The sequence below is a fragment of the Procambarus clarkii genome, chromosome 27, assembly GCF_040958095.1.
Source record: "Procambarus clarkii isolate CNS0578487 chromosome 27, FALCON_Pclarkii_2.0, whole genome shotgun sequence".
Taxonomy (NCBI): domain Eukaryota; kingdom Metazoa; phylum Arthropoda; class Malacostraca; order Decapoda; family Cambaridae; genus Procambarus; species Procambarus clarkii.
Window position 1 is genome coordinate 1,544,999 of NC_091176.1, and position 17,053 is coordinate 1,562,051.

Genomic DNA, 17,053 nt, shown 5'->3' on the forward strand with positions numbered 1-17,053 from the left:
TTGGAGTTACCTTGGAGTTATTCCAGGGCTTAGCGTCCCCGCGGCCCGGTCATCGACCCGGCTTCCTCGTTGCTGGACTGGTAAACCAGGCTGTTTGACGTAGCTGCTCGCAGCCTGATGTATGAATCACAGCCTGGTTGACCAGGTATCCTTTGAGATGCTTATCCAGTTCTCTCTTGAACACTGTGAGGGGTCGGCCAGTTATGTCCCTTATGTGTAGTGGAAGCGTGTTGAACAGTCTCGGGCCTCTGATATTGATAGAGTTCTCTCTCAGAGTACCTGTTGCACCTCTGCTTTTCAAAGGGGGTATTCTGCACATCCTGCCATGCCTTCAGGTCTCACGTGGTGTTATTTCTGTGTGCAGGTTTGGGACCAGCCCCTCCAATGTTTTCCATGTATAGATTATTATGTATCTCTCCCGCCTGTGCTCAAGAGAATACAGATTTAGGCTTTTTAGTCGGTCCTAGTAGTTTAGATGTTTTCTGAGTGGATTTTAGCAGTAAAGGCTCTCTGCACACTCTCCAGGTCAGCAATTTCTCCAGCTTTGAAAGGGGCTGTCATTGTGCCATAGATGTCATATTCCACTCTAGAGAGCACTAGCATCTTGAACAGTATCATCATGGTATAGCATCTCTAGTGTGAAAGGTTCTTGTTATCCAACCTGTCATTTTTCTTGCAGTTGTGACGGCTACTTTATTGTGTACTTTGAAGGTAAATTCTTCTGACATAAGTACATCCAAATCCTTTACATTGCCTTTTCGTTCTATGTTATGATTTGACTGAGTTTTGTACGTGGTTTCCGTTTTTATATTCATTTTTTCCGTAGCGCATGAGATGGAACTTATCTTCGTTAAACACCATATTATTTTCTGTAGCCCACAGAAAGACCTAATTTACATCTGATTGGAAGTTTGCCATGTCCTCTATGTTATCTATTCTCATGAAAATCCTAGTGTCATCTGTAAAGGATGATACAGTACAATAGGTTGTGTTCTTGTCTATATCCTATATGAGGATGAGAAAAAGTACTGAAGCAAGCACAGTACCCTAGGGGACTGAGCTCTTCATAGTTGATGGCCGGGATTTTATTTTGTTGACTATTACACAATGGGTTCTGTTAGTCAGGAAATTGTAGATCCATCTGCCTATTTTTCCGGTAATTCCTTTTGAACAAATTTTATGTGCAATAACACCATGGTCACATTTGTCAAAGGCTTTTGCGAAATCTGTGTAAATTACATCAGCATTTTGTCTGTCTTCCATGGCATCTAATGCCATGTCATAATGGTCCAGCAACTGTGACAGGCAAGAGCGCCCTGTTCTGAAACCATGTTGTCCGGGGTTATGGAGATGCTGTGATTTCATGTATTTTGTGATCTTACTTCTTAGCACTCTCTCAAAATTTTTTATGATGTGTGATGTTAGTGCTATCGGTCTGTAATTTTTTTTTGTATTTCCTCCTTTGTGGAGTGGTGCTATCTCTGCTGTTTTTAGTATGTCAGGGATAACGCCAGTGTCTAGGCTTTGTCTCCTAAAAATGCGAAGGGCCTGTGATGAGTGTTTTTTTACAGTTCTTGATGAATATGGAGTTCCAAGAATCCGGGCCTGGTGCAGAGTGCATAGGCATACTGTTTATGGCTTCCTCAAAATCCAATGGGGATAGGGTGACGTCTGATATATGATTTGATGTTGGTATCATATCCGTGAAAAATTCATTTGGGTTATCAATCTTCAGTGAGTTTAGTGGCTCGTTGAAAACAGAGTCGTACTGTTTCCTCAGTATCTCGCTCATTTCTTTGTTGTCATCGGTGAAAGTTCCTTCTCCCTTTCGCAGGGGCCCGATACTAGATGTGTTTTTTTTATCTTGATTTTGCACAGAAGAAAAAATATTTCGTATTTCTCTCTATTTCACTTATGTCCTTTTCCTCTCTTTGCCTCTCCTGGGTTTTGTATGATTCTTGTAGCTTTAGTTCAATTGTTTCTATTTCTCTTCCTAACCTACTTTGCTGTTCTTGAGATAGGGTGTGACTCTCAAGTTGTTCCGCAATTCGTTTTTTTCGCCTATAAAGGAAACGATGTTCCCATTCCAATCTGCATCTCTTCCTCTTTCTTCTTAGGGGTATGCGGTTTGAACATATTTCTAGTGCTACTGAGCTTATTTTTCCAGGCACTGATTCAGGTTTGCATTTTCTAGCTGTTCTTCCCAGCATATTTCTGTGAAGTCTTGGGAAGGAAAGGTAACACTAGGCGCATGCAGCCTGAGTACTTGTGAGACTTCTCCTGGCTCATGCACCACCAGAGAAGACTGGCCCCACACCACAAGGCACAGAGCAGAGGACAGAAATCCAGAGCCAGAGTCACAACGACCTATGCCATTCACATCAGCCGCAGAACTGCAGGGTGGATCGTCAGCTCGAGGGTCTGTGACTCCTTCCCCTTCCCGGGGAGGGGGAAGTTGCGCAGACAAGCGGCGCATCAACATGGTGACGTCATGCTCATTTTCATTTGGGCAGTTCTGTCCACTCGTTTGACTTTCAGTAGTAGTTTCAACCAGAATAAGGGGTTTGTTTTGGGATGCTTACCTGAGTGCCTGACCCGGTCGATGGCAGACAAAATGTGCCATACCCATGTGTATTTCTATAGGCCATTGCTCCTCGTGCCTCTCTGATGGGATGGAGGGATGCTAGGATCTTGCTCGTAGTCCCTGGTAGGCCTAGAACTCCATTCACATTGACTGATGCCAAAGTCTAATATATCCATATCAGCCTGGATAGCTCCGGGGAGCCAAAAGGGGCTTCCCCCAGAAAAACCTTGTCATTGTTAACATCTAAACAGAGTGAAGGAAATTTAGGTCTGCTGCTGAGCTTATCTTAATATACAATTTGCCTCTCTTAGATTCTGTCATTCATCATGACTCGCTGTAACTCTGACCAAAATTATCACATTTCGTGCATCTCTTATACATTTACAAATTAATAATCTTAAACCCAGTACATTAAACTAATTTTCTAAGTAATTTTGTCTATGATATTTATCTGATATTTTGATAGTTTTTCACAATACATAACATTTTTGTTCTTTTCACATTTTCTTATTTCATTAATATTTCTAGGGCATATCTAGGGCAATAATTTTGATAATCTAGGGAATAATTTTGAGATTTATAGACTACAAATTCTAAATGCCTAAACCATATAATATTGCATTTAATATACTATTTATACTGTAATTACATTTAATATACTAATTATTATTTTTTATTTTATGTTCCACCCTACTATTTTCTAGTGTCTTAAGTGCTACATCTTGTAGCTGGAGAGTTACTTTAAGGAGTGGGAGTGGCATATATGGATGCAGGTTGCTGTAAATGTAAAATTAAATATTTATTGAGATACAAAGGCTCAAAGGCATTATGGGACACTTGCATTACTCAAGAGTAGAAACGGGGTGCAAAAGTTTATAAATTGTAAAATTAACCCTTAAATGACACAGTCATTATCTGTGAATACCTCCTGTGCTTGAAGCACCACCTGCAATTTTTTTTTTTACATTAGTTTTAGGAACTATTTTTTATCATGCAAAGAATGAGGAAGGATTTTTAACTAGCCGAGCCATTTAAGGGTTAAAAAGTGTGTACAGAGGTAAAGGTATGTTAATAATTCATGTTGTGATTTAGGCCTAAGATTTGGTACAGTATTGAAATCAATAAAGTTATTCAATACCATATTTTCCACAGAACATGATCTGCCAATTTTTATGTATCAATTTCCCCCCAGCTACCTTTAGGTGCATGTGGGATGGGGGGAGGGAATTACAGTATCAGGGAAAAGTGTCAAGCCATTACAACTATATAGCGCTTGGAAAGGGTTAGGATAAGGATCTGGGATGGGATGGGGGAAAGGAATGGTGCCCAGTCACTTGGACGGTCAGGGACTGAATGCCGACCTGCATGAAGCGAGACTCTCACTATCGTCCAGTCCAAGTGGTTGGGCGGTGCATGTGGGAGAACAACAAAAGAACGATTCCAATTATGCCACCCCTGGCCAGGACACGTATCTGCTCTGCTTACTCTTATGGAGAATGTGCGAGGGCACTAGCCATGACACTCACAAGGTGCTTAGATCAACTGAACATTCTGAATTATTGGATGATCGAAGTAGAGAAACTATATGCAGTAACATATCTTATAAAGATGGGGGAAAATAGTGTAAATGTTCAGCTGGAGTGATGATGATGCTCATTTTTAGTGGTGCTGTTTAGTGGAGAAACTGTAATGAATGAATGTCTTCTTGAGTATTTATAACCTCTCTTCCTCCATTACTCTCCAATTCTCCTCTGACCTGCCTGTTGCTTTCCCATTCTATGAAAATGAAGGAATGATAATGATGAATATACTACTTCTTACACACTTAACCCTTAAATGGCTCGGGTAATCAAGTCCTACAGAGCGGTGAACGTGACAATAGTTAACAAAGCTAATGGAACAAAATAACATTTGGTGATTGGATCACAGGAGGTAATCCCCATACAGTGACTGGAACCATTCACGAGTTTATTCTTAAGGTGGATACTTCAGATATCATTTTTGTTTTCTTTATTCCAAATATAAGTGCAATACCACAAAATATGAAAGATAATAAAAATAATAATTAACTTCCATTTTATTCATGAATATATGGTGATAAATATTTCATACACATGTACACTGTCTAAACATTCTGTAAATACAGATCACATTACTGAATTTTGTGTATTTGTGTGTTCACTTACAAATGAGGAAATAAGCTTTTACTTAAGGGTTTGTTATGGAAGTTTACTAGTGATGCATTCATTTACATGAACAATGAAATACCAATACAATAATTTCTAAATAAACTAAAATGTGATTAGTGTACAATATCATACAATGGGCTTCAATTAAAAAATATTACATAAGATAAGACATCACAAAATAAGTTTACAGTATTTGATAAAAATCTTAGTCTTTAAAAAATTTGCAAACTCCACCAGAATTTTTTCATATACAAAATATAGGCATATTCAAAATATATTTAGCAAATGTCTTAAGATGCAAATTAATCATACCGCTACAGGTCTTGATGATGCAGGAAGTTCATCAATGCACAATGAAATCACAAGGACATAATGAATCTATAAATAAATATTGAGGTCGTACTATGTAATCGAGTCCAGCATCCCTGAGCACCTCAAGTGAACACACTACAGACTAGACCATAATGGACGCACTCTAGTTTAGTCGGTAGTGCATGTGCCTGTCCAGAGATGCAGGTTCTATTTCATCATACAACCTCAATATTTATTCACCTCTTTCTACGACCATTACCTATAAGAATCAGAGACTAAGTATTCACAGTTCTGAGGTTGAATGACCTGTCTGTATTTCAAAATTATTTGGGCAACCCATACCAATGGCCCTCGTATGGTGAATTAAAATTATTGGAAAATGTCATGTGTACCAAGCCAATGCCACTAACTATTTACGAGCAGCAACCAAATGGACTACTTTCACCTTCCCACTGAAGCCTATACATAACAATTCAGAAGAAATATAAAATATATCTAAAGTAACTTAAATAAAAGAATGGCCTTAGTGACATTTATATCCAGCAAAATGGCTGCAATTTACATAATCCAGTAGAAATAATCACAACTCACATTTTATTGATAGAAAAGTGAAGAACGATTTATATTTCTGGAATGATAAATAATAACCATCACAGTATTATGTGCTGAACACTGGAATGACACAGTTCTCCACACACGAACCTAAACCCTATGTGTACAGTGAATCCACAATCATTTGCATTTAACAAGCTACTGTATTTCAATAAAGAAATACTGGTAAAAAATATGCAAATATATAGTTAATCAACAAATTAAGCAGCATTAAATCTTTTCAATAATAATAATTTATGAAACATATAAAAGAATATTCATCATGATTATGAAGATTTTTGCAAAAACTCAACATAAAATCTTTCATAGTCACCAAATGTCCCATATACTTAACATGACTCACTAAATAAGCAAGTTTTTGTCAATATAAATAATAAAGCAAACGGAGGACTATGCATATTTGTTCTACTTCGTGTAATTTATGAATGCTCTTCATTGGGTCACTTGAAAATTAGAGGTTCCCCCCAATACTTAAAGGAATATAAACACAAAACAATGTTTTAATTAAAAGTAAGAATTTAATTATGTCATCTCTATGAAACACACATGAATCATTGCAGCAATATCTCAAGGATGCTTTTTGTATAATTACCTGACAGCAACTTTACCTTTTAACAAAAATAGGATATTTTCCCTTCAGGATGCATTAAGATATGCAAAAATCTTTAATCCCAGAAATGGGATTTAAACCAAAGCAATAACAAGTACCAAGCATATCTACTCTCCACAATGCATCACATATACTAACACCACTGCACCCTCCCAAATGCTGTCAAACTACATATCACAAACATTTACTCCATTGAATATTTAATATAAAAACTTACAGTGACTATTAACGTATTACACAGTAACTGGTCATTGCTAGAAATATACGAATGCCTACAATCTAGTTTACTGATTAAACAATTAATGCCCCTCAATTTTATCTACTGTTGTTAACCTGTAGTTTATTTCCTTGTTAAGCACACATTTTATGTTTTGTGTGTTGGCCAATGATCAAATATTTGTCAATATTAATGATGTAAACATTATGATCTACACTGCAGTGTCTACACTTGTGTTCAAACCTCAGTGGCATATTCACTTACAGAGAGCACTGAAACAACTTCATTATCCTTAAACAAAATCAACAAGTTAATCTTGTTTAAGGATAATGAAGTTGTATCTCTTACCCACAATAGGAAGAAAAATTTTGCTGGAAACTAGATTGGTTATAAAACTAGCCAGACCAGTATTGTTTACTATAAATGAGGCTCAGCTTTGAAGGCAATACAGGCAGCTTATGTTGGGTCACCATCACTGGTGAAGTTGAATCATCAGAGACCACCTTAAAAAGTCTATCTTCTTTACCACCAATAAACAGTATAGATGTCTCAGTTCCATTTTAAGCTCAGAAATTACAAATTTTGAGACAATACTTGAAACCACACATGGGATCACACCCACATCCCTCAACTCCTCAGGCACACACACTACCAACTGCACCATGATGGGCTTGAAAGTACCTAAACCAGAAGTACTGCTTGACAAGTCTTCCTCGATAAGTCACAATCTGTTTCAAAACCTGTCTCATTATTAGTGTACAAATATATGCCATACAAAAGAATTAAAAGAAAATTAACAGTTTTGTAAAGAAAAATTCCTTTATATAAACTTTTGTTTCACAGCTGCACCGTAACAAACTACTGCATAATGTTTTAATATTAGCTACCACATTTCCTAGGCATTTGACCTATTTCTTTACTAATATATTGTTACTGATTTTTTTTTACAATTTATTACTTTAATTTATATTTAATATTTTAGATGTAACTATAAAAATCTGATGATTCATAAATTGATATTAACTTCAATTAAAAAACAAAAATCTATTTTAATAATATCTGGATACCTATCTTTTACTAAGCCATCCCATCTTAACTTTCAACGTTTTCTAACGGCTGATCGCTCATAAGATTTTCCACCGTGGCGGTTCCATTCTTTCTCATACTCGTGATCAAGGATTTCAGCACCACGCTTCCTGGTTAACCCCGTCTCATCCAGGCTTAGTTCACACATCTGCATGTCATCACGGCCTGAAATGAAGGAATGATTTGAAGAAAAGTAAAACTTACACTTCTGTTAACCAAATATGCAACTTAGATTGATTGCCCATCAAAAAGCTATGTTCGTTCATTCTCAAAATGACTTCCTATTTATAATTACACTTCTTCCTGGAGGATTCCCTCAAATTCTAAATTTCAACATCAGCCATACTGTAACTAACAATTTGTACGAGTCATTTCAAATAAAGTCTAACATGGACGAATGATTATTGCCATTTCCACCAACAGAATAGAGTAGAATGACTTAACCTTACTACCCTTGCATTTAACATTTTTAGTACCTAAGAGTTGCTGTATCAATTTTCATTGTCTATCCAAAAATGTGTCATCCCCAGAAGGACCAAATAAAATTACTGATGCACTGAAAGTACAGTATGTTTACAAATGGGCTGGTGAATGTGAATGGAACATTAATGGCCCCCCCCTAACAAAACTTCTAAAACTAATGAATCCTTGAGCTGAAAATATCAGAGCTAAACAAAAGAAGGTATTTTGAAATTTTAATCATCATTGTCATTTTGAACTTTCATGGGTTGGGAGGTAGAGGGGAGGGTCAGACCAGAGAAAATAGGCCAGCAAAATAGGAAAAGAAGGCTAAAGATTCATCATATTTTTGCCTTCTACAGTTTCCTTTATTCTTATACAGTATTCTAATGAGTTTGAGTGGATATTAATAGGAGTTGCCTCTTAAGCCAATGGGCCTTCTTTAGTTTCCTTTATTCCTAAGTACAGTGGAACCTCGGGAAGCGAACGTCCCTCTTTATGAATTTTTCAGGTTACGAACTCAATTTCTTCGGAAAATTTGAATCGGGTTACGAACTTTGCCTCGCCTTGGGACTTTGCTGATACGCGTATGGGTCGACTGAGAACGTGGTTCCTTGTGGCACGGGCAACTACGCTTCAGTTTACCAGTGCCTCATGCTTAGTGACAATCGTACTTAAATTCTTTGTAAAGAATTTCATTGTTTTTCTGCTTTTTGGATTTTTGAACATAAAAGTGATTATTATATATCAAGCCATGGGTCCCAAGAAACACAGTGGTAAAGGATCAACCTAAATAAATAGTTATGAGTACAGGCAGTAGAGGATGTCCCTCCCTCATTAAGAAAATGTGTGAAGTATGGGAAGAACCACAAAGTTTTGTTGAAGTAACTAACCCAAATAAAGCTGTAGCAGGCCGTTGCATTGACCTTTGTAATAACAATGTGATATCTCACTACAGACAAGTGTTAAAATGTAGGGAAAAACAAGTGTCTTTAGACAGATTCTTAGTAAGACAAACAAGCAGTGAGCCACAACAAGGTCCTAGTGGTATGCCTGCAAAACGTAGAAGAGAGAGAGTACCCCAGAGAAGTAATCACCGCCTGATGTTATAATGGAAGGGGACTCCCCTTCCAAACACTAACACCTCTCCTCCTTCCCCCTCCTCAGTGTCTTCCATACGCCAACAATACTCATCAATAAAGGTAAGCTATAAATTGTACGTACTATAGTACAGTGGAACCTCTATTAACGAGTGGCTCTATTAACGAGTTTTTCCAGTAACGAGCAAGCCACTCGCAGCAAATTTGTCTCTATTGACGAGCTCGCCTCTATTAACACTTTCGCGCTTTCGAGTAGAGATAACTCGTCACTGGTTTTTCTTACGATTCCGCATAACTGCCTACTTTTCTCGTCAATCGAAAAAATATTTCTATAAATTCCATTTTTTAACCGAAATGGATGGGGATACTCTCAGATTGTTCTCCATGAAATTCCCGTTCTCCCTCACCGAACACATGGCATCTCGGCCTACCCGGTCACGTGGTCGGCCCATTGTTTTGTTGACACGCCAAGTGCCCACACTGTGCTCCCCTCTCGCGGCAAACGTGACCCGTTTTACGCATTTATTTCCGTTCCGTTTCCGTTCTCGTGTACCTAAAACCCATTCAATACCTTCAACATGGATGCTGCACCAGGAACAAGCAGTGGAACGCAAAACAAAGGTAGGAAATCTAGGAAAGCAGAAGAGATCGCCAGGATTTTCGATCTGTATCGTGGGGTCAATCTCACTCCATCCAAGATTCCCGACGTTGTTGAAGCCTTTTCAGGGTCTTCTGATGATGATTTGGAGGCTGACGAACCGGAAAATGATGTTCTTTATGAGGTTTCCTCAAGTGATGAAGATATTTCGAGTGAGAGTGAGGATGAGAGTGATGAAGAAGCCCCAGCCCCGCCACGCGGTGACCGCACGTGTCCGGTACCAAAGAGGGCTAGGCTGGGTGATGAGTGGAATCGTAGCAATACTCCTCCCATCGTTGATAACTTTACTGCAACCCCTGGCCTAACAATTCCACTACCTGCTACTCCATTGCAGTTTTTACAATTATTTTTCACTAGAGCAGTGGTTGAATACTTAGAGTATGAAACAAATTTGCATGCCACACACGTCATACATCTCATGGCTGAGTCAGCAAGAAAAACGTGGAAACCAGTGTCGGTGAAAGAAATGGCCCGATATTTGGCCCTGTGCATACTGATGGGCATAGTGAAGATGCCTACAATGAGGATGTACTGGCAGACGAATCAGATGTGGCATTGTCGATTCTTCAACTTGTTTATGTCGTCTGCTCGGTTCCAACACATTTCTAAGTTCTTCCACATGTTTACACATGTGGCACACTTAGACTACAACGTGGCGCCCCCAAGGATCTGCAACAAGTTGTAAAGGGTAAAATGGCAACCGACACGACCGTATACATGCGTAAGGATAACACCTTTGTTATAGTTTGGAAGGACAAGCGCCCCGTCTCTGTCATCACCAATATCCACAATGCCGACACTACTCAAGCACAGCGCAGGAAACGCGTTCGTAAAGGTGACGGGAGAACTGGAGTAGAAATTGTGAAAATGAACAAACCCAAGGCCATAGTGGATTACAATAAGTTCATGAAAGGTGTTGATCATTTTGATCAAATGGTCAAATATTATGAGTTTGCAAGAAAAACCCACAAATGGACCAAGAAGATCACTTTCTATTTTCTGCAAATGGCCATGCACAATGCATACGCATTGTATAACCACTACTCAACAGATACAAAAAAACTAACACTATTAGAGTTTCACGCAGTAGGAATAAAAGCCTTATTGGCGTGGAACAGCAAGGAATGGCCAACAACAACAAGTATACCACATGTTCCCGACATAGATGCCAGCGCAGCTCCTCCTGCTGACGCGGCAGTTTCAACACCCGGGCCATCTGGTGCTAGGCGTCCTCTGTTCACCTCAACACCTAAAGCCCACTCATCAACCACAAATTCTGAAATGGACATTGAGGACATAGAACCACTTGATGTTTCTGATTTCATAGAAGATTCTACTACAAGTTTGGTGGTTCCTGTAGAAGACAATATTCTTCCAGTGAATCCAAAAAATACAAGAATTATAGATTCAGAACAACGTCTCAACTACAAGTTGACGCATGAACTCGTGCACTTGGCTAAAAAAAAAAGATGCCGTGTTTGTTACAAGTCTGGCAAAAGGAGGGACGTGATATATGGATGTAAAACTTGTGATGTGGCACTGTGCGCTGCGCCTTGCTACACAAGGTACCACCGAAGAAAGATATTTTGGGTGGAGAGAAAAAATAACCACCGGCAACAGCTTCACTCCACCTAAGAAACATCAGATGAGCAACTTCAGGATCAGAAGCCTGAAGATGGTGGAGTGAAGAAAAAATGCTCAACTGTTGATCTTCAATCAACATAGACAGGGTAAGTACACCAAATTTTTTGGTGTACTACCAAATTTTTTGGTACCAGAATGAATATTATATCACATAAACTTCTATGAGTAAAAAAAAAAAAACACAAAGTATGTTTGGGGGTGTGGAGGGTGTGGCGGTCGTGTGGCAGTGGGTTCCCTTTAGCCGTTGATATATCCAACACGTGGGAAATATTTGTATGTGTTATGTATATGTCTGTGTAGGGAATTTTACTGCGATCACTGTCATACAAATTATAAAATGTTTCAACAAGTATAAACATGAGAAACATCAAACGAACGAAAACAATGCGTTCGTTTCTGCCGTGAACGCATACTGAGCGACGTGGTTCTATATTTGGCGCTTCTCTTACACATGCTTTGTACAAATGTTATACATTTCATCTTATAGAAAATTTTATTGCGAACACATTGGTATAAAAAAGAAATACGTACATAGAAAAGTAGGGTCAGGAAACGTATAAATGTATAAACTTTCCAAGCATGATTTCCCCCCTGTGTTTTCGCCAGTGTGCTCGCGGCTAACTACTCTCCACTTCCCACACTCTTGCGGGTGGGCAATTACCTATATTAAACATTCATATGCATATGTCCGTGTAGAGAATTTTATTGCGATTCCAATGATACCAAAATTAGCGATGTAGGACAACTGTAGGCTTCGCAACCATTAAGAGAGTGGAAACATTTTGTTGCTGTTTGGCGCTCTTGGCGAGTGATCTGCATAGTTTTTTATTTGGTGTTGATACTCCTTATGCTTGGGCGGCATTTTATAGGTATGCTCTTATAGACAATTTCATTGCGAACACAGTGATACCAAATTTAAATACGTGCGCCTTCAATTATTGTCAGGACAGTCAAAAGAGTGTACACTTTTTCGGTCTTACGCGTAGGGGCGCGAAGTACCCTAGGGTACTTCGCATCTAGGGTATTGATTTTTTTTGAGCGCCGAGAGCGCGAAAGTGTTAACGAGTGAAACCACATGGCGCTTCCTAGCGTCTCGCGGGTTCTCGCAAATTCTCGGACGCCTCCGACGCCAGTGTTGTTGTTGTATCTCACACGACAAGCATCCCTCTGGATTTATTTGAGCATTTCTTAGGGTTTTTAGTGGTTTTGCGACTACAATTTGTAACACACGATGTCTCCAAAGAAGCTGCTTGCTAAAGATAGTGTTGTCAAGAGGAAGAAAGACAATTACTGTGGATTTAAAGAAGGAAATTATAGCAAAGCATGAGTGTGGTGTCTGTGTGATTGATCTCACAAGGAAGTATGGCAGGTCCTCATCAACAATTTACACCATTAGTAAGGGAATGAGGTGGTAAGGGAGGATGCTGCCTCTTCCACTGAGATCAGGGAAGTGTTTGGAATGTTTGAAAAGGTGAACGCATTCTTGGAAAAGCTGCCCTGATAAAGCAGTGACAACCCGGTGTGTGAAAATGTTTAATTAATTTATCACTTTGTGATAACACTTTATGAAAGTGTTATCACTTTCGCAGGTATATGTCGCTTGAATGTAACACACATTTTTTCTCTTGAATGCACCCAAACACCGCGCTCAAGCGTCATTTGAGCAAATATTTCTATAAAATCCAATTCTTATCCGATCGACTTGGGGATTGTATACATGTTTGCCATGAAATTTCCGTTTTCTTTAATAACCACATTGCCTATTTGAGAAAACGGCATTGTATTGTATCTTCGTGGTAAGACTATTATATTGTTGACACAACGAGTGTAATCAACGTAGTTTTTTATTTGGTGCTGGTCTAACACATCCTTGTGTGACATTTGAAATGAAATTTGGGTGAAATTCCCAAGAAGAGAGAGTCCGCCTGACTCAGAGGTGGATTCTCCTTCCACACCATAACCCCTTTCATCCTTCCCACCTCCTCATCGTCTCCCTCAAGCCAGCAACTACTCTTCATAAGGTAAAGTAAATATTAAAACACTACAACAAAACATTTATATTTACATGTGCAATATTATATTTACATAAAAAAAAGTCATACAAGTATGGATGTTTCTGGGAGTGGAACGGATTAAATTTATTTCCTTAATTTTAAATGGGGAAATTTGTTTCCAAAGACGAGTTTTCCAGGTAACGAGCTCGGTGCCAGAACGGATTAAACTCGTTAATAGAGGTTCCACTGTATATCTTTCCAGTGTTCTGACATAAATGTTTGTGTTACATCTTTCATTTTGGTACCAAATTGTTCGCAATGTAAAGACACGCATTTTAAAACTAGTCCCAAAATAATAGCACAATAAATAGAATTTTAATAAATATTTTAAAATTTTGACCAAAAACGTATTTATAATCTTTCAAGTGTTCTGATATCAAGTTTCGTGTTACATCTTTCATTTCTATATCAAATTGTGTGCACTCTAAAGGTGCTTATTTTGAAACTATCCCGAAGTCGATCGGATAAAAAATGAATTTAATACAAATATTTTGTAATGGACGCGAGTCCTGTCCACGGCTAGGACTCGAGAGAAAAAAATGGACGTGATCGGTGTCCAAAGCGAGCGATAGTGTTAACTTCAAGATGTGTGGCCTCAATCAAGAAGATGAACAACAACAAGTTGAGGTTTCTAGTTGAATATTTAATAATTATATGTAACAAGGCAATTCAAATTATGTTGTTTGTAGTATAAAAATAGTTGGAAATGGTCACTTTTGGACTCAGAGGTGAAAAAGTACTCTTATCCAGAAAACGTGATTATCCGGATCGGGGTCCTTCCCATATAGTCCAGATAATCGAGTTGAGACACCTTTAGATACTGTCATTCATTACGAGGAAACCATCTTAATACACTCTTCTGGATCTTATGATCAGCCAAACTAACTGCACAACTTGACATTTAACCCTTTAACTGCGCAACGCACCTGCAGGCCCACGTCTCGGGATGCGCTACGCGCCTCTGGGTATTTGTATTTTTCACGTTCCATTCAAAACTCCCACGGCTACATGGGGTTCACATCAGCTTTCTCAGGGCTCTTGTAAACAAGCGCCATCTTTAAAAAAAATCGTGGTCCACATTCCCGGGTGTGAGAACCTCAGTAGTGAGTGAGCAACCAAGGCCGGCGCATGCAGCATGAGCACACAGCACTGCTGTTCAGCATGTGACCACAGCATTGCCTAATAATGTCAAAATATATAAATAATTTGTTTTATTTAGCCATGATAGTATTACAGAAGAGCCTGAGTGTGATAATGACTGTGTACAATGTTCAAATATTAGTGATTCAATGCTGTTCACAAGGTTCACAGTGCTAGCCACAGCACCACAGCATTATTTCGTCCATCAAGGAATCTTCAAATGACTTCTTAGGTTCATTTAGAAAATAAACTTGGTCAATTATGTATTTACAGGATTTAGTGACCAGTATTGTGATAACACCAGGATTGTGGTGATAATAAGCACTGTGCGTAGTATTGTGGGATGAGTAATTGTGGCGAGGGAGAGAATCGAGGTAGCCACACTGTGTGGCAGCCATTCTTGTTTTGCTCATCATACTAGCTTAGTAGTTCGCTATGGTGAACACATATGTACATGGGTATATACACTGTGTGTATATACCCATGTACATATGTGTGTAGTATTGTGGGAGGAGGAATTGTGGTGAGGGAGCGAGGGAGAGAATTGAGGTAGCCTCACTGTGTGGCAGCCACTCTTGTTTTCTTCATCATACTAGCTTAGTGGTTTACTATGGTGAACACATTTGTACATGGGTATATACAATGTGTGTATATAGTGTAGTAACAGCAACAGGAGTATGTTGGGAGGAGCTATTTTGGTGAGGGAGGTGATGTATTCGTAGCGTCATCTGCTGGCTGCTGTGTGATTTCTCATGCAGTGTATGATGGCCTGGGGACCAGAGCCAGAAGCTGGCCCCCTCAAGAGAGGCACAAGGAGCAATGGCCTAAAGAAACCCCAGTGTAATTGGAAGCAGTCTTTGTCTGCCATCTACCAGGTCAGGCACCCAGAAAAGTAGGAATTTCAAAACAAACTTTTGCTGGTCAAAAATTGCATACTGAAAGTCGAACTAGTAAACAGAACTCCCTAATCAAAAAGAAGGAAACATACGTAACATCACCACAACCACCGCACATCCGTCTGTGCAACCCCCCTCCCTGGGAGGGGGAGGGGGGATCCCAGACCCCCCACGCTGGCAACTCTCCTCAGTTCAGAGGCCGAGTATCAAAAACGCGAAAAAACATCGACCTGGAGGGAGGGAGGGATGCCGGGGAGCCTCTGGGTCTCACCCAGAAAATAGCGTTTCATTACATTCAATGCTGGTTTTCTGACGAGAGCCCCTTCGGCTCCCCCGGAGATACCTAACCAAAGATATGGAGCTATCTAACCAAAGATAACAAGAAAAGGGACTCACCCGGGAAGCGGTCGTCACTCGCTCCTCAACTCAAAGTCGAGACAACAGGCCGCAACCTGCGACCCAAGGCTATACACGCTCGAGAAGAACTAGGAACATTAACAAGGTAACGTGCAGCCAGGACCCTGTTCGACCTCCAAAAGCCCCGTGCCCCAAAAGATAGGCCAGGACATTACCAAAACAGCAGCTGAATGCCGAACTTACGATCAGCGTGGGCACGGGGAAAGACCGCAGGCTGGCTGGACCGAATAATCCTGCGAACAAAGACCCGAGCCCTAGAATAAGGAAGAAGGGAAACTGGGTCAACCCAAAGCGCGTCCTCTGCCACAGAGGCCGTAACGTGCAAATAACAGTGAAGAGCCACAGACACAAAACATGATGCAACCCCAGCCGAACCAACCAAGCATCAACAACCCAAGGACCCCTTCGGGAAGCAGCAGATGCATTCTTCGCCAAAAAGAAGGAGACGGCTGCAAATGAAGAAAAGACCACCAGGAATGAAAAAGCAGAAACCCCTGTGCCGGAGGAGAGCATGAAACTCTCCGACCCGACCCCCAAAGGTCAATGCCAACAAGAAAAAGAGCTGTTGGAAATCAGTCCTGAACCGAGGGGCCCACCCCAAACCGAGGAGAAGGGAGAAGAGAGCACTCGGTGCAATGGCCAGGACAGCTCAGGCGGAGCATGAGCAGGCCAGAGATGAAAACATCGCCTGAGAAAGCTCTCAGAACAGAGCAGAAGTGACATCCACTCCAAATGCAAGCTGCAGCGGCTCCACCAGTGCCACCCGAAACGAGGCGACAGTATCTGGCATAAGAAGATGGTTATGAAACAACCAAGAAAGGACAAAACAACTGACGAAGAGACAATTGCCAACACAACAGTCTCTTGACACTGGGGAGATTTGCTGGCGAGGTGGTCTGGGACCCCCCCTGGGGAGGAGGGGTTGCGCAGACAGATGCGCGGCGGTTGTGGTGACGTCATGTTTGTTTCTTTGTTTTTCATTAGGGAGTTCTCTTTGCTAGTTTGACTTTCAATTTGCAATTTTTGACCAGCAGTAGTTTGTTTTGAAATTCCTACCTTTTTGGGTGCCTGACCA

At 40.1% G+C, this 17,053-nt stretch overlaps 1 protein-coding gene across 7 annotated transcripts in view; it reads right to left on the bottom strand.

The window, feature by feature from the left end:
* Positions 1 to 4,649: 4,649 nt before the first annotated feature.
* The window catches only part of jar (Myosin heavy chain 95F jaguar), a 371,085-nt gene continuing 358,681 nt past the window's right edge, over positions 4,650 to 17,053 (bottom strand). For 6 of the 7 annotated variants that reach the window (XM_069332229.1, XM_069332227.1, XM_069332228.1 and 3 more), the window contains one exon: positions 4,650 to 7,775. In XM_069332229.1, coding sequence (XP_069188330.1) covers positions 7,624 to 7,775 — 152 coding nt within the window. In that variant the 3' untranslated portion in view covers positions 4,650 to 7,623. The remainder of the gene's footprint in view (positions 7,776 to 17,053) is intronic. The other variant, XM_069332233.1, reaches the window with a different exon arrangement.